The 20,120-nt window shown below is 39.9% G+C and overlaps 2 protein-coding genes across 2 annotated transcripts; both read left to right on the top strand.

The window, feature by feature from the left end:
- The first annotated feature begins 245 nt into the window (after positions 1-245).
- Positions 246-11,280, top strand: LOC129239533 (mitogen-activated protein kinase kinase kinase). The gene is made up of 9 exons (XM_054875086.1): positions 246-854; positions 1,138-1,715; positions 2,488-2,980; positions 3,357-3,519; positions 3,588-3,754; positions 3,815-3,990; positions 4,802-4,993; positions 5,833-5,965; positions 6,478-11,280. Exons 2-9 carry the CDS (start codon positions 1,320-1,322, stop codon positions 8,958-8,960), a joined length of 4,203 nt encoding a protein of 1,400 aa, XP_054731061.1. The 5' UTR covers positions 246-854; positions 1,138-1,319; the 3' UTR covers positions 8,961-11,280.
- On the top strand, positions 9,823-18,812 carry LOC129238440 (uncharacterized). Its single transcript, XM_054873465.1, has 4 exons — positions 9,823-9,899; positions 11,367-11,912; positions 11,975-12,507; positions 12,567-18,812. The coding sequence occupies exons 1-4, from the start codon at positions 9,823-9,825 to the stop codon at positions 13,868-13,870; spliced, it is 2,460 nt and encodes an 819-aa protein (XP_054729440.1). The 3' UTR covers positions 13,871-18,812.
- Positions 18,813-20,120: the final 1,308 nt, after the last annotated feature.

Here is a 20,120-nt window from a genome sequence, read left to right as displayed (position 1 = left end):
CTTAGAAATTTCCCAAAAACAGTGAACATGCCTCATTGTATTGCGTGAAGCGTTAAATTTCTTTATTCGATATATATATTATCAAATTTTTTTATCGTAGATATTTTTATTTCAGAGCACTAATTTCTCTACAGTCGCAATTTTATCAGTATATATGCGCATGCAACTCTGTTCTTCGGTGGAAACTGGCAGCACTCAAAAGGCGAAGTAGAATGAAGTCACAAAAGGAAATTACCAAAAGACGACATGCAGTAAATGAAGAGGAAGGTGAACCGAAAAGCAGCAGTTTAGAACGAAGAATTCCAAATGACTTAAATTTGCACAAAAACGCGATAAATTCTTAATTAGACTAATCGAAAACGCAACGCTTGCGTGTTAACAAATAGAAATAACTAAATTTTATAAAAATATTAAAAATAAAACGACGCGAATTCGAACGAAACCAAAGTGCTTCACATGAAATAGGGAAAATATAATTTCTCTGCTGCACGACGACGACGACGAAGCAAAAAATAAAAAGAAAGGCAAAGATAAAAATAAGAATCTGTGACAAGCGCTGGAGCAGATATCCAAATCCAATCATATCGGTGGTAACGCGTGATAAGGAAACGGATTTAACGATATATAAACAGGGAGGCACAATTTTTTGCGATCGAATTATAATAAATTTATGTATATATACTACATACGTATAGAGAGAAGGTTAACCGCAGTAAAACAAGACGACATTATCCAAGAAGAACAAGCCCAAAACGGAGTTGGGAACAAAAAACAGAGCTCAGTTACTGCTGTCTGGTTGGACGGATAGGTCAGTCCACAGCGTCAGTGGGAAAGACTGATTGCGTATACTCCAGGTACTAATTGATTCTTCTTGCTGAAGATATTTGTGGCTGCAATGACGTAGTTGCTCAAGATGTCGATATTTGGTAGCAAGTGCATTTCATTTATAGTTCTATCAAATCGGAAACAACACTGCAAAGTGCCACAGAAACCACAACAATATGCGGCGTGTTTTGTTATCCATCAGCTGTATATTACCTTTTGTTACACTGACATAGACCTTCCAAATGCACTGACCTTCTAATATGCACCATTGTAATTTATTCTAATAACTATATTTGTTTTCTTTACGCACAGCAAGTTTCACGCCACGTACCTTAGCGGCGCTAAAACCCGAATGGCTGCTCACAAGCGGAGGCACAGAACACATACCACATATACAATATCGTCTGGCGTTAGAGGACACTAGACAACCTCACCCGCTTTGGCTCTACTTTTTGTTATTTTTGTCTTTCGAATAGCACTTGTCAACTACTTATATGCCAGCGCACCGTTTAAGTAATAACGAGCAATCGCCACTGCAAACTAAACCAATGCTCTCCATCAACGAGGAGCAACAGCATACGGAAGCGTTGCACGCAACACAGCGTAACCAAATCGATGGCAATGGCGAGGTGCATCATGCTAATGGCAATGTCAGCGGCACGAGCCAACAACAGCGCCAGCAAACTGCTAGCAGCAACAACAGCAGCGCACACGAAACACCACATTTGCCGCCATTGCCTGACGGGCCACTATGGTCGGTGCTATACGATTATGATGCGAAAGGCGAAGATGAGCTTACGCTGCGACGCGGTCAAATTGTGGTGGTGCTGTCAATGGATAGCAATATTTCAGGCGATGAGGGCTGGTGGACGGGCAAAATCGGTGATAAGGTAACCATCGATATTTTATACGTTTACTAATCGTTGATAATCGTTCTTAAGTTTGCGTTTGCTTCATTATAAAAAAATACTTTTTAGCGAGATGGAACAATGACGTCAGTGTGCTCGTACATAATTATGTGTGCTCAAATGCGACGTTTTGGCATTTCTTCTGTATTTTGTCACTTTTTCTTTGCAATGCTTTATTGTGCTGACGACAGTTTTATCGCATTAAAATTTTTACGCTGCGAGACGTCCTCCACCTACTGCTTATTTTGCACCGAAACATTGATAAGGGCAACAACACAAGACATATTTATCTAAACGTTATCGCTTTTCAAGTGAATTGAGTTGGCAGCATCTACGGTGTCAATTTAAGGCTTTTAAATTGTAGAGATTAGATTCGGGCAATATTCATACATAGTACATAAAATCATTTTTTTGTTTTTTTCTATTTAATGTATTAATGGCTACCCTCCTGCCTATTTACAATTTTAAATTTTTGACTTTTAGAATGTTTGCCATAAATACATTGAATATGTAATGGCCCTCTATATTCTGCAATCCGCAAGCGCTCTCTACTCAACGCAACTCTCTATTTCGAGTACCGGTGTTAAGCTTGATGTTTGCCACTTCATGGATTACTGATTTTTTGTAGCAAACTATTCTTAGAATCATATCATTTTCATATTCATGTTCAGCTCTTTCTTACTAAGCTCCAATTCTTTCTATTCTTGTATACATTTTATCACATATTTGTTCACTTATCGCTGTCTTTTCATAGGTCGGCATTTTTCCCAGTAACTTTGTGACAGACCAGGATCCTATGCTGCCAGATGTACCTTCAGCCATTGGCGATATACAACCACAGGAAATCGACTATGCCGAACTTGAAGTAGGCGAAGTGATTGGTGCTGGTGGCTTCTGCAAAGTTCATCGTGGATATTATAACGGCGAAGAGGTTGCGATTAAAGTAGCACCGCAAGCTGGACCCGACATTGAGTCAAATCGCGAAAATGTGCTGCAGGAGGCGAAACTATTCTGGGTCGTCAAACACGAAAATATTGTGGCACTGCGCGGGGTCTGCCTAAAGCCGCCGGATCTCTGTCTGGTAATGGAGTATGCGCGCGGCGGCAGTTTAAATCACATTCTAGCTCGTGGCAAAATACCACCCGATGTGCTGGTCAACTGGGCGATACAGATTGCACGGGGCATGAATTACCTGCACAACGAAGCGCCCATTTCGATCATACACCGCGATCTGAAAAGCTCAAATGGTGAGTAGAGGGGAGGGAAACGAGAACGATTGCAGGTGTCTGGAGGCTTGCATGTTTTGGTGAATAAAATTAAATGTTTTGTTTTGATTTGGCATTGATAACATCTGACGCACAGCCTTTATTACCTCGGCATGAGGCAACTTTAATTGTATATTTAGTGACGTTTCATATTGATAAAACTTTGTTTAGCTGTAACGATTGCATGGAGGGCGGACACTGACAATGCTGCCATGAAGTTGGATCGAAAATTTAAAGTGTGGCGTTTATTATTGTTTTGTTTGTGTACTTTAATTATTTTTCTAACTTTGCTGAACTTCATATTTTGCCTACATTTCTGTTAAACTATTCATTTAACGATTTTTTGTTTGTATTGCAGTGCTCATTTTGGAAGAAATCATCGGAGGAAACTTGCACAACAAAATGCTGAAAATCACTGACTTTGGATTAGCCCGCGAACTTTACAACACAACACGCATATCAACGGCGGGCACTTATGCCTGGATGCCGCCGGAAGTGATAAAAAGCAGCACATACTCCAAGTAAGTGAATGGTCCACCTACAGCGGAACTGAAATCTATTTTTACACCAACTCTTTGCACTTTTGCAGATCATCGGATGTTTGGAGCTATGGAGTGCTGCTGTGGGAGCTCATTACAGGCGAAACGCCATATAAAGGTTTCGACTCGTATTCAGTTGTATTTGGCATTGCGGTAAACATGCTGACGTTGCCTATACCGAAGACTTGCCCGGAGGCGTGGGGAAAACTCATGAAAAGTGCGTACTCAATAGAAATTGTAATTCGAAAATTTAAAACATATAAAACACTTTTCACAGGCTGCTGGGAGAATGATCCTCACAAGCGTCCGGGTTTCAGAGACATACTGACAAAGCTCGAAGATATTGCACGTTCAGGTTTCACACTAACGCCACAGGAGTCATTCAATACTATGCAAGATGGCTGGAAAAAGGAAATAGCCGAGGTGCTGCACGAGTTGCGCTTGAAAGAAAAGGTAAGTGCGTTCCATACTTCAAAAACTACAAAAGGCTGCGAATTTCTAACAGTAATTTGTATAGAATTATATACCTGATTACGTTTAATTGTCGTAATGTATTTAGTAGAAACCTGTGAGGTGTGTGCGTGTTTGTTTAGGCGCGTATAGTGTAATTTTTTTGATAATTTGTAGTTTTCTGTTAAATATTTGAGGGTTCGTTCTTGTGATTTATGCGTTCGTAGTTTCGTCTTCGTACATTTCTATAATTTGTTTGCATATTTGAACAAATCGTAACATAATCTCTGATTCATTTGATTACGTTTCACACAGCGTTTCCAAGCAATCGAAGAGGTAAGCAAGACACTACATTTTCTTGCCGACAATTTGCTAAATAAAAAAACTAATAGGCTGTGTTTCATTTCGATTTCGAAGCAAAAACTAAATTTTTATTATATGTATATGTCTCTTATTTGTGTTGCATGCGAGCTACCGAACGTAGCGTTTTTGTGATTATTTTGCTGATGCCTTCAATGTTAATTAATTTTTGCTAACGATTTGCTCACAAATATGCAAATAAGCTGCACGAAAATGCAAATTTTTGAGAACAATGCCGCAAACATTATTTATGGTATAAAAATGCAACTAATCTATGTATTGGAAAATAGCTGTACATTTAATTTAATCTTTTAAAACTTTTCTACATAGCAAAAACAAATCGTAAATATTTACCTTTCAAATGTAAATAAATGCTTGCATGTGCTTTAGATGCTTTTTTTTTTGTTGTTACTGCTCTCTAATTAAGTTGATACTCACCTTCTCTCTTCCACAGGAATTGCGCACCAAAGAGGAACGCTTGAATCGTGTTCAAAGCGAACAGGACGAACAGGCCATGAATCTCAAACGATTCGCCGAGCATTTGAAGCTGCGTGAAATGGCTTTAATAGGTCGAGAGCTTCAAATAGCACAACAAACACCCACACCAAATCGTAGGCGTGGCAAATTCAGTAAAGTGAAACTCAAGGTAAGCAAATATTTGGTTTTGAATCGTAGAACCGAGTTTAATCAAAGAAGGTGGTTGTTAATTTTCGCGTAAAACTATATCGAAATTGAAATATCAATACTTAATAAACTCCCTTCTTGGCGACAGCCGTCATCGCAGTCCAACCACCACCCATCGTAAACAAAGAGCTTAGCTGCCTCGTAAAACCCACGTTCAGGATATTATAGTATATTAACCCCTACCTATCCACATGCGAGATAGGCTCATTTGACTAATTTTTTTTTAACATAACCGGCATACTCAACATATGTATGTCAGACACTCATTGAGACTACCCCCTTGATTTGTGTCCCACTTTTTTACTGCAATTTGTAACTCTGAATTCTTTTAGTGAGACCGCGGTGAAAACCCAAAAGTCGTGAGAATGACCGCCAACACTATGAATTTAGGACTATGTTGTGAAATGGAATGGCATGAAAAGATATGCCGATATCCCAGTATTTCCACCACCGTAGTTTCAACTACACTTGAAACGTATAATTCGATTGTTGGCCGACTAATGAACAGTAATGTAACCGCCTATAAATAATTCCGCGAACTCGTCACTAAAAATCTCATAAGGAGAAAAGTTTTCTTGCAAGTCAGCTGATTAATTTGTTCCTCTGGTACTCGTATCATTTAAAACTTTTCAGTGCAGCAATTCCTTTTAACGGCATTTATTTTATTCGTTCGATAGAAAACCTAACTATAATTTTTTGGTACTGGCAAGCAAAGATGGAAATTTTTTTTTGTTTTTGTTTGAGTGAAGAAAAATTATATTAGTTTTATAATTTTTTAATGGAATACAATTTTACTTGCAGCTTCTTAAAAAAAACGAAGTGCAAATTTCACTTCCAACAGATTTTCGGCACACAGTGACGGCGATACACGACAAACCATTGACTGATACCCCACCTGGTTCGCCAGCCATTTCCCAGCTGCGCATTGTGGCACGTAAGTATGAAGTTTTTCGTATTGAAATAAGAAATACCAAAAAATGAACAGTGTTGGAAACAATTTTTAAGGATACAAAATATTTTGTGTACGGCTCGTGCAAATATCAATGCTATTTTCAGTTCATTTGAATTTTTTCTGTAAGCATCCGGCGTCGCCTAATATTCAAAAGTGCTTCGCGAAATTGTTTATATGTACATCAAATTACTATTTTGTAAAATCCGTAGTTTTGAAAATTTTTATTTTTTTTCAAATTTTTGTGCTTTAAATTTTTTAAATTTTAGTTAAAATTGGTTCTGGTCAACTTGTCCGCGTACTTTTTAGACACTGGTTTCTTTTAACTACTTTTTATATTATTAGAATCGTAGTATTTATTGCTAAATTTTTACGCAGTATTTTTTTGGTGGTTTATTGCTTTTACTTTCCTTCTTTGATTTTATCATTTATTTTTTTTTTTTTTCTATTTCGTTTTTCTTTCTTTTATTTTTGTTTTTCAAATTTCACGTATTTAGTGACACCGCCTCAGTTGCCACCCGACGGTTATAAAGGCAAGACGTGGGGCCCCTCGACGGTGCACCAGCGCGAGCGTCCCCACCTGCCTGCACTACTCGCCACCGAATGGCCCAGCCCAGCCTCGACGAACTCTTTGTTCAGCAAGAGTGCGCCCAATCTCGACAAGAAGGCCGTACGGCCCAATCAGCTCCACTACGTGCATCATAACCATCAACATCAGCACAACCACCACCACCATCCGCTTCATCACCATCATTCGCCTCACCATCATCGGCTCCAACATTTGCCGTCGCATCATTCGCACGCTCATCATATCGACTACAAATTCGGCTCGATGCCGTGCTCGCCCACTTCGCCGACGTATGCATCCGATGCTTGCATCGGCTACAACGAGTCAGGTATTTGTATTATAAGGAATTACAACAAAAACAACAGTACCAATACTACACCAACGCAAACACCAACTACAACAACAATGATAACAGCAGCGACGGCAACGTCCGCAAACAACAATATGTCCAACTCCTCGCCCTGCTCGAAATCATTGAACTCATCGCTGGTGACGTTCCCATTACTCAATAATACAAACGAACATCCTCATGCCACTTCAATCATAAATATTAATAACAATAATCCTCATCAGAATCCGCATCTGCAACATCAACATCATAGTAATAGTAATTCGAGCAATAACAGCAATAGCAACAACAGCGGTAATATTGCCACCAACAACTTCATATTTGACCCCAACATTCATAATAAAAACAACAGCAACAACTATAACTATACGAATAGCTATAGTAGTAGTAATACAAGTACTAGTACACTGATCCAAAATAATAGCCATAGTAATAGGAATAATGGTAATAACAGTAACAATAACCACAATAACAGTAATAATAGCAATAATAGTACTAGAAAGGACTCGGGCAGCACTATTAGTGTGAAAAGTCTCAGTTTATGTAGCAATAAGAAATTGAAAGCACAGCAACTGCATCAGCAGCAGCAATTCCTACGGCAGCAAAGCCCCCAACTGCCACCAGTGGCTCGCAGCCAAGAGGATGGCTTGGACATGCCGGCACAGTATCCCTGTTCGCCGCTGTCATTGTGGCAATATCAGTTCGTGCCAGCCCCAGACTATCCGCCATCGGATCAAAGCGATACGGAAACCGAACCGCCTACGCCCACGGTCAGCTGTTTCCCATTCCGCAAAGTGTCGCCAGTCACGCAGCATCCCATATCGCCGTACCCCTACCATGACCGTAGTCCAATGTCCGAGCATGCAATCAGCGGTTTTAGTAGCCTCGGTAACAGCCCGGCTGTCGGCCGCAAAAAACTATCGCTCGACAGCGAATTATCGGCCATCGAACGTGTGCAAAAACGAGTACAGCAGCAACAGCAAGCGAAAATGATGCCGATCGTTATGCTACTGTCTGATTTTGACAAGCTAGCGCCACAGCCGCTGCACAGCAACAGCGCCGCTAGCAGCTCAACTAACCTCATTAACAAACCGAATGACCCAACATACGATCGCGCTTTCTACCATGAAATGCAAAAATCATTGGAGGAAATGTTCACTCTGCCAACTGGCAGCCGTTTCGGCAGTCAATGCTCGGAGCGTCTCAACTCAAAGTCCAGCGGCGATTTGACCAAGTACAATTCGACCTCACGGCTCACTGAGGAGGCCGTCGACTATGAGCCGAACTACCGCTTTCAACGCAACGCGTCTGGCTCACAATTTCCACGTCAGTGTTTCTTCCAGCAGCCAACAAACGCCAGCGACACCGTCGATGATGTATCGCATGCGAGCGGCTCACAAAACGCTTCATTCCGTTCGCATTCGGGAGATGAACACTTCAATTCAATATGCTCCGACCAGTCGTCATCTATAGACACAACTAATTCTACACAAACGTCGCGCAAATCGTCCGTCACCTTCCAGCTGAACTCGTCCGCCTCGCAAAGTAACTCGTGTACCTCTAACGATGACCAAGTGAGCAACGCCATTGCCAACGCCAATCAATTATTTAGCTTTTCAACAACCCTCAATTCCACCGATACGGACGCGTCGCATTTCCACACAGACACCGAACAATTCATCAACACCGCAACGCAAAAAACGCCGCCTAGCGCAGCAGCGGTCATGCCGAAAAACTCGTTGTTGCATGGCTTAAAGCTGCAGGATGTACAGCCGGCGCCAGAAGTGCTGCGCATGCATCAAAGTTTGCTGTTGGCGCAAGAAGCGAAGGCACGCAAACACAAAATGCAGGCGAAGAAGAGCAGCAGCAAATCGAAGGAGTCGGGCACGTCGGCATCCCTCCAGCACAAAGTGCAAAGCATCCTGAATTACTTTACGTTGCGCAAAAAGAAGTCGGAAAGTGAATACAAATTATTCGAAAACGCCAACTCGGAATTCGTGCACGAAACACGCAGAAAAACGAATGCGAGGGCGAAGTCATGCGAGCAATTGGAGTGCGTTTAGCGGATGGGGAGTGGAAGAGCGAAGTTGAAGGGAAAAAGAACGTGACCATAGCAAATACTAGGAGTGTTGAAGGGAATTACGTATACATGAGGAATCAATTTGATGTGAGGACGGAAAGTGGCGAAGAAGCGCGAGAGTATTCAAAAGTGGACAGTGAAATATGTGAATTTTTAGTGCCGCTATATAAAGCCGGATTGAAAGCCAAGACAATTGGATGAAGTTCGATTTTACGGCGCAATTTTAACTGCAGAACTTAGCGCATAACGGCGAATGTATGCACAACCACATACCGGAAGTAAAGATTTTTGGATTTCATAATCTGTATGCGCACAAACTAATAAATATTTACTTGAACGTGTTGTAGTCGTTGGCGGTGCATGAAAAAAGCGTCTGAGCTTTTTACGCTTGCGCGTATTCCGAGACGTTCGAACCAGTGCATGTGTATTTCTGTGCATTTATTTTTTAACCTGAAAAGCAAACAAGCAAATAAACATTCTTAGCATGAAACCGTGGCCGCGGTGCATTTGGATAAACAGGCGCTATAACCGCTGCCAGGCGAATGGCCCAGTGGGCTTCTCAAACATGGAATTGCAAATTGAATGATGGAAAATTCTTGGAGATATGCAAAGCAAATACAAGTGCATTCAATTAAGTTAAATTGTAGCATAACAAAAGCAAGCAAAAATATCTAGTTTCTAAGCTTAAAATATAAGACTTTAGTGCCTCAGAGAAAACTGAAACAGGAAAAAAATGAAGTGAAATGTTTAACCATTAAACGCAGAGAAAACCGATGTTAGCCAATATGGACTGTGTAATTGGATGTACTTTAAGTAAAAAAGTACACAGACCCATGCATACATACATGTATACACAGACATATCCAAATGTTGATCATCCACCAACAGCCGTATTTCTTGAGCTACACACGCCACAGCTTCGGTGCGAAATACGGTCGTCTCTACATTTTAAAACCGTTGGCGCTGAAATTTTTGCATAATTTTTAAGTAAAAAAATTTATCTTATCGCTGCTTTTTCTTAAAAAACAAAAACAAGTCTTATTTATTTTTATGTTTAAAAAATTGTCCAGTCAGTTTTTGTTTTTTTTTTGGTTGCATGCAAACCATTGCAATTTTTTAGATTTTTTTCAATGTATTTTATTATATTTTTCTTTGTTGGAAAAACTGTGATCACAAAATGAAGCAAAGTAAAGCAAATTTGTTAATTTTATGTAAAAGTTGTGCAAATTGTCCCATTTTTTATTGTATGATTTCTAATGCGCCCCCAAATTTATATTTTTATTTTATATTTTCGTTTTGTCAGTGCCAATCCGCAATAGGTGACATCACAAAATTGCAACAAATTTTGTTGATATACAATTTTTTAGAAATTTACTACCGAAAATTATTTATTATACACAAAATTATTTTCCAAACGATTGGCTTGAACTGGGTATTATTTTACTAAGTATAAAATTAATGTTTTTGTTGTGAACATTTAAAAAATATATATATGTATATACATATATGTAAATTTTTATTTAATTTATGGCTTGAAAAATTTTAACTTTGCAGCAAATTGGCGATGTGTGTAGTCGAAAAGCGAGTGAAAAATAGTACTTGCCCTGTAAAAACAAAAATCTCGAAACTAATGGCGAAAAATTTCCATCGAATAATCGTCGCTTGAGTTTTCGAGTTTCGACTGTATTTGAGTGCGTTCAATGGCGGGGGCGGAGTGTGTATTGAACGGTTATTTTTCAAAAGATTTGGCAAATGTCGGCACACCGGATTGTACTCGTACATAACAAAAATCGCCGTAACCTTAAGCTAAACTGCTCAAAGCGTTTCACATTTCGTCTTAACTTTTTTTTCCTAAGCCACCTTTAATGAAAATATTCGGTTGAGGTCATACTTGAGAAGACCTTAGCAAATCTTTGTAAAAAAAACCGCCGCTTTCCCCGCCTACGGGCCATTCATTAATTGCACACACTTTGGCTTTATTTAGTTTAAATTTTTAGCGTTAAAAAATTCTATTATTGTGCCTGCTTTACATAGCCCTGACTTTTGTTTTTCTACCGTCTCTTATGTATTGCGACATCTTTTAACCACTACATTTACAATGCAATTTTTAAATGCTTTACAATTTTCGTATAATTGAAATTTAAGCTACGAAAATATTCCATTTTATACCATAAAGCAAAATTAGTAGCGAAATAAAGTACCGTAAGCCCCTCGAAAGTTTATAAAAAAATTACAAAAACACTAAAATAAATTTCAAAAAACAAGCAATAAATAGTTTGTACTTTAGTTTTATTTACAATTAACTTTGGGTTTTATTATTTTTGTTTCGCAAAAATTGGTGTTGGCTAGTTTTCGATTTCTACTTTATAATTTGTTTTTTAACAACTAGGTTTGTCTGCGATTTTTTTATCCCTGCCTCTTCTTCGTCTTGTTCTTCGTTTTGTTCACTTCTCCTTCTTACACAATTGAAACTTTTTCACTTTTCTCAAAACGCGCCACACCACCACTACCCATCGTCATCAGGCTACAATTCCAAAGACTGGTGTTCGCCACTGCATGCGCTGCCCGCCGCTGCCGCCACTGTTGGCGCAGGCAGCACAATCGTAGATGCCCCGCTGCCCATTATGTCACCGAATCCCTACCTGCTCAGTCGCTTCACTTCCAACATCCCCATGCCGACGCTTTATGCAGGTGATGCGGTGCGCAAACCGAAGCTCTCCGTCATCGAGGTGTTGCTCTACAATATGGCAGCGCTGTTGGCTGGCGTTGCCGCTGGCTATGATGTACGCATCTCAAATGTGTCGCCAGTGCATCCGTCGCTGCTCAGCGATGTGCCCGCATTAAAGGCGCCCATGGAAATGGAGTTTCCGAATGTTTTGGATGACCGCAGCCGCTTTGCCGCCAACACTTATCATGGCACCAGCAAGCATAATCGGTGAGTATAAAATTCGTTAAGCGTTAATCGACATTATCTGATTACGGTAACTAAATTCACAGCGCTACACTGAATGCCGCCACTTTCGCCCGTCTGGAGGAACAGCGCGCTTCCCTGCATCAAAGTCCGCGCGGTTCGCCGAAAGCGCATGCGACATCAACCTATTACTTCCAAAAGCTTGCGCTGCCTCAAGCGGCAGTCGAAGTCGGTAACAAACTAACGCAGCAACAACAGCAAAAGCAAACGCTACAGCATCAGCAACTGCCATTGACTGGCTCTACTACCAGCGGCTTAGGCTCGAATTTCACCAATAACACCTCGGCACTGCTTTCGTCATCGTTGGGTAGCCATACGCAGCCGCCAACGCCCTCGCCGCGCCGAAAAATTAGCACCTCTTCGTTTACAGAGCAGCTCGAGTATTCAATGCATGACGAGACTCCACTAACGCGGCCCTTTGACGATGATTTTCACATTGGCGGCGGCATGGCACCACCCACAACACACTACACGCGTGCCGACTACCTGCGTCATGGACCTAGCTTCTCCAACGATGGCGGCGCCTATGGCGCAGGTGTGCACCGTGCAGACTACTTCGGTTAGTCTATATTCATTGAAGCTATGATATTCGAAGTCATAAGCATTTCTCCTTTTTAGGTTCCAACTACTTTCCATATCGGCCAGAGGTACAGTTGGCGTATCAGCGCGATTGCAAATCTTATCCCGACTACTCTTACGACTACAATCACCGTCTACCTAATTACTACGACTACAACTACGATTCACAGCACAACAAGCAACAGCAAGCAACCCCAAAGCATCAGCAGGCGCAGCAGCACTACCAAACGCGCACACCGCCGCCGCGCGTTCCCCAAATGGGGGTCAGCGCTGCTGGCCATCGGCGCACACCCTCGACTATCTCAAGTAGCTCGAATATCAACCAAGGATTCTCTTTTGATCACGAAGAGTTGCATACCGCCGATTTGTATGATTACAATAATCTGAATTTACAATTGAATATAAATGTAGGAGCCGGTGGCGCAAATGTAGGCAGCGCTCCAGATTATGCGCATTATCGTGAACTGCCAACCCTACCGTCTGCACCAATCGGCGTAGTACCGCCGCCTAGCAAGCACGAGCTCTACAAGAGCTCGCCTAAGATGACGCAACGCTTGAAGCGCGGCCCAAGCGGCAGCATGGGTGGCGATACAGGGGGCGGTTTGAATCGCATGCGCGACTATGAAAATGTGCCCGCATACATTGGCAGTCCACTGCTTAGACCCAAGTTTCACAACACATTGACGCAGCAACAGCACCTACAACAGCTACAACGCGAGCGCGAACAGCAGCACCAGTCGCTCTTTAGTACTCCGCAGCACAGTCTTTACACGCACACAGCTCACGCGCAGATGGCGCCAGTTAGTCCGATGCACATAAAACCGCTGGGCGTGCAGGAGCGACCGGCTTCACTACCTTTTGAGCAGACAATAACAACGACACTGGGAGTTAACGGCAACGGGGCGAACAAACTGCGTTCATCGCTGAAAAAATACAATTACAAGACGCCAAACGGCACTGCCACGGCCAACACAACAGGGAATGCTCCCGATATAGGCGTCAACACAGGCAGCGGCAGCGCCAAACGCCCAGGCAGCATTTCTTCACAGCAGGGCACGCCCACCAACCCGACGCCACCTGATTCACTTACCAGTGACGACAGCTCGTATCTGAGTGCCAAAGAGGGTTCCATTTCGTCGCAACACAGTCGTGTGCGTTTCAGCCCTGAAGCGTTTCTAGACGCCAGCAGCGGTAATGGAAGCCTCAATAACAGCAATAGTAACAATGGTGGCGGCGGTAGCGCGAGTGGCTACATTAATCAATCGACAATATCGCTCTTCAATCGACGCGTATCACGACGCCACACCAGCGACATGTCCGCTACCACGCCACCCTCCTCCTAGCAGGGCAGCGCTGCACATTTTCCAATCACTGCACTGCAACTGGCGCGCAGTCCTGGCGCGTTGGTCGGCAGTTCTTTGTCATTGAATTCGCCACAACAGCAACAAATGTCCGCCTCGGCGCAACACTCAATGCAACAGCTGCCGTATCGGTGGTACTCCGGCGCACGACGTTCTCGTTCCGCGCATTACGAGTACAGATTGTAAGAGAACGAATTGGTGGATGTCAGAGCTCAAAAAAATATTTGAAAAGAAATAAGAAAGGGGAGAAGACAGCAGTTATGGAGGGCACAAATTGGTTAGCTTCGGTTAGCTGTCAAAATAAGTAATTTATGCCACTTCTAAACGAAAGCTTGAATTAAGCGGAAATTCCGGAACTTCCCCGCTCCGCTTGTCTACAGTTAAGTATTGTAAAGTGCCGCTTTAGCGTTTCTAGGGCAACAACTGTAAAATTTTCGGTTTCCACTTTCTACATAAATAATCACAACATTTTCGCATTCAACCAAAGCGAATGTACAGAAAATCTTAGCGAACAGTGTATGGTACAGGATTTTCAGTCTTAACTACCTTTCAATACGAAGTAGTATTCAAATAGCCTTACAACATAGAACAACATACATATATAAATACGTCTGAGTACAGTTATTAACATCGCAGATGCACTTTTTCATTTCACCAGCTGGCAGGAAAAGCTTACCTTGCAAGCAACATCGCAGTAACCGCTTTTTTGGTAAATTCTTAAGCAAATTGAATTGAATCAGAGCTCAGCGACATTTCGAGCACTCTAAGAGGCTGCATCGGCCTCACTACAAGCAACTATTTAGGGAACATAGTATTGGTTTACTATTGGCATCCATAATAAGCAATGCGCTGAATTTAAAATTAAAAATAATCTGCTGAAAGGCGAGAAGAAAATTGCGCTGAAATTTACAGCTCATAAGAATACTTTAAAAGCTAGTGCAAGATTTTCAAGCAAATCTTTAGTAAATTTATAATCATACTTGTAAATATAAGGCGCTGAATTGTAGCTAAGTGCGCTTAAGAAAGCTGAATAGTGTTGAAATGGAATTTTTATGTAAATATAAAAGACAATGCGAAAAATAGTGCTCCAAAGCAGAAGCTGAATTGCGCTGAATGCAGCGTTGATTATAATGCCAATTAAGCAAGAATATGGGCAGTCTAAGCTAGAAACAACTGGCTGATTAAGGCACTGACACGCTGAATACTTTAAAGTAACGCTGAATAGCGATCAAAAGCGCTAATGCCGATGAAATGTGCTGAATGGCAGTCATATGCGCCAAATTAAAGTAAGTAGCAACAAAAGTCTAATGTGAATAATAAAAATTTGAGAAAATAGCATACGAAGCAATTTCCACAAGCAAATGGATTAACTTCAATAGTAAAAATCGAATTAAACGATGTTTCAACGGCTCAGTACTCCAAATATGCCAATCTATCCCTAATCACTTCATTAGTTTTACCAAATAATTACATAGCAATTAATAGCAAAAATACATAATAAACGCTAAGCTTTTGTACATGCGAACATACATAGAAAGATTGATACTAACCAGAAAGTATTTGAATTTTTTTATTTTAAAAAGCAAATCAATGCTTATAAGTTTGGTCATTGGAACCCCCAAAAAAAATCTCAAAAATGGACTCATAGCGGCTTACCAATAAGAGAACGTAAAGTCGACTATAAAATTTTATGTAATTGATGCCTTAACAAGAAAATTAAAAAAATGTAAAACTTAAACAACAAAAAATCATAACAAAATATGTGTATTTATTTTGGAATTAAAAAACGATAATATTGCTATAATCCATACAAAAACAACAAAAAACGAAATTCCCTGATTCATATGTATTCTTTGGGACGTTTGCATTTGAATTTGAATTTAGAAATTTAGAAATTTGGAAATTAAGAATTTGTAAGTTCTTCTTCATCTTTATATACTCAGAAGAAGAATAAGGTGCATAAATTTAAGGCTGATGTAATTTCATAAGTGTATGTATATGTATGCATTACTGTTATGCAAACAATAGACAAGCGAACCAGCAAGGCAAACAAGTATGTTCATGAATTTATATTAGAAAACTTGAAAAAATACAATCAAGCGTACCTAGTACAGTCAACACTCGGTAGCTTGAACACTAATTTGGCACATAATAAAACGAAATACTAGAAAAAAGAGGATAAACATTTTTAATTTGGCGTGAGAAAATAAATTTTGTTTTTCATTTGAATGAAGTTCGAGTTATCGGTGCCTGACTGTACTTTCAAAATTATAGCATAAGAGAGCTTGAATTGCTGCTGCTTTCTTGAGCGAACAAGGAAATGCTTCGGCGTTTTTCTATACATTCCAATATTAATATTAGCTCATAAAATACCGTTAGCGATAGTTTACGCTTGAATAGGCTACAGTTTTCTGTAATCAATGAGGAATGAAGGTCGGAAATTTATCAAAATTTTAATGTTTTATTAATCATACAGTACTTGGCCTCCAAATGTGCGAGATATTTGGTCAGTAAAAGTTTAAAAAATTATTTTTTTCACAAGAAAGGTAAAAGCTAACAATAATATGGTTCGTCGCATTTTCCTAAAGCAACAAAAGTATTTATTACATAAAAAATAAACTCCCGTTAAAAATAATACAGAAATAAATAAGGAAGCACATAAATAAGATGCTTAAGGGGTCCCGGTGGTCTAAATCTCGGAAATTTAGGGTATTTTCAGAATTTTTTTTTACAATAAAAAAATTAAAAACGATATTTAAATTTTTTAGGCTTTTTATTTAACTTCTTTTACATACAAAAATGAAAACAAAGTATTTTTTTAATTTTAATAATTTAAAAAATGGCGCTGAAGTTGACCCTCCCGAAAAATTGGACCTGGATGGTGTTATACATTTTGACTCTTCTATTTATCTGAAACTCAAAAACCAAAAAAATTATTAACCAGTATGACTGTAGAAAAAAAAATGGAACGAAATGGCGCGGTTTTGAATTTGACACTCTAAAAATCGTTTTTTCCAGTTTTTTAATAAAAAAATACGAAATAATTGAAATAATAATATGATTCTAGTTCGGGCGATAACCATTGATGTTGTGAAAAACATATTAAAATTTCAGACGATTCGGTTGAATAGTTTTCTTTTCGTTTTTTGAAAACACGTGGCCGAAAAAATTCGTTTCGAGATAAATGAGTTTAAAGTTTGAGGCGCAGAAGCACGCGGGCCGCTCTCTGCCTAGTTAATGGGCTGTAGAAGCTATAATATTGGGAATTTCTGCATGAAAATTTCACAGTATATTCTTAAGATACTATGCTTTCGAAATATTGAAAAAACAAAAAATCGATTTTTTGAAATTTCTAGAACACCGGGTCCCCGTAAGAACGAAGCGAAACTCACAATCGATGAAAGAAAAATTGTGCACGCCACTGACTGAAAAGACTGCGGAAGTGAGTGAAAAGGAGCAGTATTTTGCGCTGCTTGAAATTTGAAACAGCCGACTAAGGCACGAAAAAAACTTGCTGGTAATTGAAAAATTCAATTAATCATTAACAGCGCGCGAGTTTAGAAATGACTGCAATACGAGCGCGATGGAGGGGTAAGCACTAAACGAAGGTCACTTGCAGCCGGGCCACAGTGGGGCTCCTGAATACCTGAGTCATCCGATATCCCGCCCGAATATCGAAACAAAATTATTTACGTGCTTGCGAATGAAAAAGGGGCGTACAAAGTATAAGTCGCTTACGCTCTAGTTGCAAGAAAAACTCGCAAGCAGTCCAAATATTTGCATTATTATTAAAACGCATGGATTGGTATACGCGAGCGAAAATGAAGCGCGGGTAAAGAAGGTCGCATACACTTTAAAAGCCTACGAGACCAACAGGCAGCGTTAAAAACAACGTGGATTCGAAGCATTGCGCGCGCGAGTCTTTGGAGCAATAAAACGCGCGCTGTTGCATGGAGTTAAATTCCTCCATTCCTATCATACCACTTATTTACATATATATATACAAAAATTAATAAACTGAAGTTTGCATTTTTAAAAACCGCGCTTCCTTTCGCTAGTTTCCTTCTTGCTAAGAAAAAACTAATTTCTAAGTGAAAGTTGTTTTACAGTCAGCCTTGGAATGCATTCATTCAAATTAGTTGTGAAGGGCTTGCATACACACACACACACTCGTGATTGTGTGCGTGTATTATTTCATATGTATTAGCTATACTTGTACTAATGTAATTATATAAATATTTTGCCAAAAACAATTAAAAAAAATGATTATGTATATCACGTTATTTTATAAGATCGCTTCTTATGCTTAGCCAATTGTTAATTGAACAGCAATTACATATATATACTCGTATACGGATGTATGTGTTAATGGGCGTTTCTTTTACTCATAACCACATATACGTATACAAAGCATGCATAAACACACCCACATACACATACATACCTATAACACAAATATACATAGCTAATTGAAAGTATAAACCAATTCAAAATGTTTGTAAGCTTATAACCGCAATTTCATGCAGAAAGCGTTGGAAATTGTTTTATTAAAAGATTTTTAAACAAAATGCAAAATTGTCCAGCCTACAGTTATACACAATTGTAATGAAACAAATGACACGCAGATTATTTGCATGCATGGAAAATAGCAGTGCAAACGGTACTCTAGACGAGTACATCTGTAAACCGTTATATGTTATGGTATTTATAACCGCTCAATTGATCTAGTCCTCTCTTTTGTCATAATGTTGTTGCATTTTATAAATATTTTTTTTTACCGTTTTTATAGTTTTTTTCATTTGCTCGTTTAACTAAGTTGGACGCGCTTTTAGCTTTTAATGATTCTGAAATTTACTGTACAAAAAATCTGCGACTAACAAATATTGTATTTTGCACTTTTAGTTGTAGCTCTTTTTCCAAAAGGTATAGCATTACGAAAATTCGAATAAACTATTTTTATAAAAAAACAATATTATTATTTAAAAATGCATTAGGTTGTTATTTCTGTAGCAGCATTTCTACACAAGGGACACGATTGTAAGTGAAAGATTTTCAACTGCTTCATAAAGCTCGCCTTAACCTGGCACAATTGCGCAATATTGTAACCTATCCACCTAGAATCGGCCCCAGCATACTCATCACATGACCGGCACCCGAAGGTAACCCGCCTGACAGCAACCACCACTTCACGTGGCCACTGAAGCTCACTCATCTAGCGTCCTCTCCATTTTGTCCAACCCTGTCAAAACAGCTTGCTTCCTTGGTCTACCGTTAAATCAGATTGATGACGACGACTGATATCTCTACCGCTCTAAGCAGTGATCTGTAAGCTGCTAGAGCAACGATTAAAATGAGATTACTCCCAGGAAGAAGTCATTGAGACCAAGTCGAACCCAAAGGAGGGGGATATTAGGTTAGGTTGACTATTCAGCAGTGTTTCAACTGAATTGACAGTGTATGGAAGCGAACCTGCTCACGATGCAGTGTTTCACGAGTCCTTATAAATGGTTGCTACTCTGGTCTACGATATCCCTAACGAAGAAGACAAAGACATAAAGAAAACAACTAGCCCGCGATATGCAAACCGCTGAGCAATCACATTGAAGGTGCTCACGCGTAACCTTAGCACCACCTTCGTAAACGCTTTTGTTTTAGAAGCATGTGAAGAACTGATTTGTATCGTCCATCCTGAACCACATAAGGCGCAAGTTGGCATTTCACCTGAATCTGAACGGTATTCGAAGCGGCTTGTCACTAGATAACTCTAAGCTTTCATCTGCAATATGAAGTGTTTGATATCCGGCGTATGCGCTAAAAGATTATTAGAATGGGAAATTTATCCCAAATGGCAGCTCCTACAAGTGAGAAGAGTGGGCGAGGGGTAGCATCTGGGAACAAAGAATTACGAAAAGTTCTAAGTCGAACAGACTTCTGCCAGGAAGTCAGAATCAATATTAGTTGTCTTCCGATAGACGTTGTTTAAAGCCTGCTTCTGCCTTTTGATATGTTTAAGAGTTGGCTCAGCTACAAAAACTGCTATTCAAAATACGTCAGTAAACATCTTCTTCGGCCCATTTCACCGCCACATTTCACCGATCTTTTCATTTTTATCCGATTTTTGGGTTTTTTACATATTTCGAAAGCTTAACGCTTCCGTCGATTTGTATCGAAATTTCAAGCAAATCAAAGAAAAACTGAAGGAGTTATAGAACTTCGAGTGAAAGAATTTACG

This window comes from Anastrepha obliqua, chromosome 2 (genome assembly GCF_027943255.1).
Source record: "Anastrepha obliqua isolate idAnaObli1 chromosome 2, idAnaObli1_1.0, whole genome shotgun sequence".
NCBI classification, from domain to species: Eukaryota; Metazoa; Arthropoda; class Insecta; order Diptera; family Tephritidae; genus Anastrepha; species Anastrepha obliqua.
The sequence above is the reverse complement of the archived record's forward strand: the minus strand, read 5'-3'. Positions and strand labels throughout refer to the sequence as shown.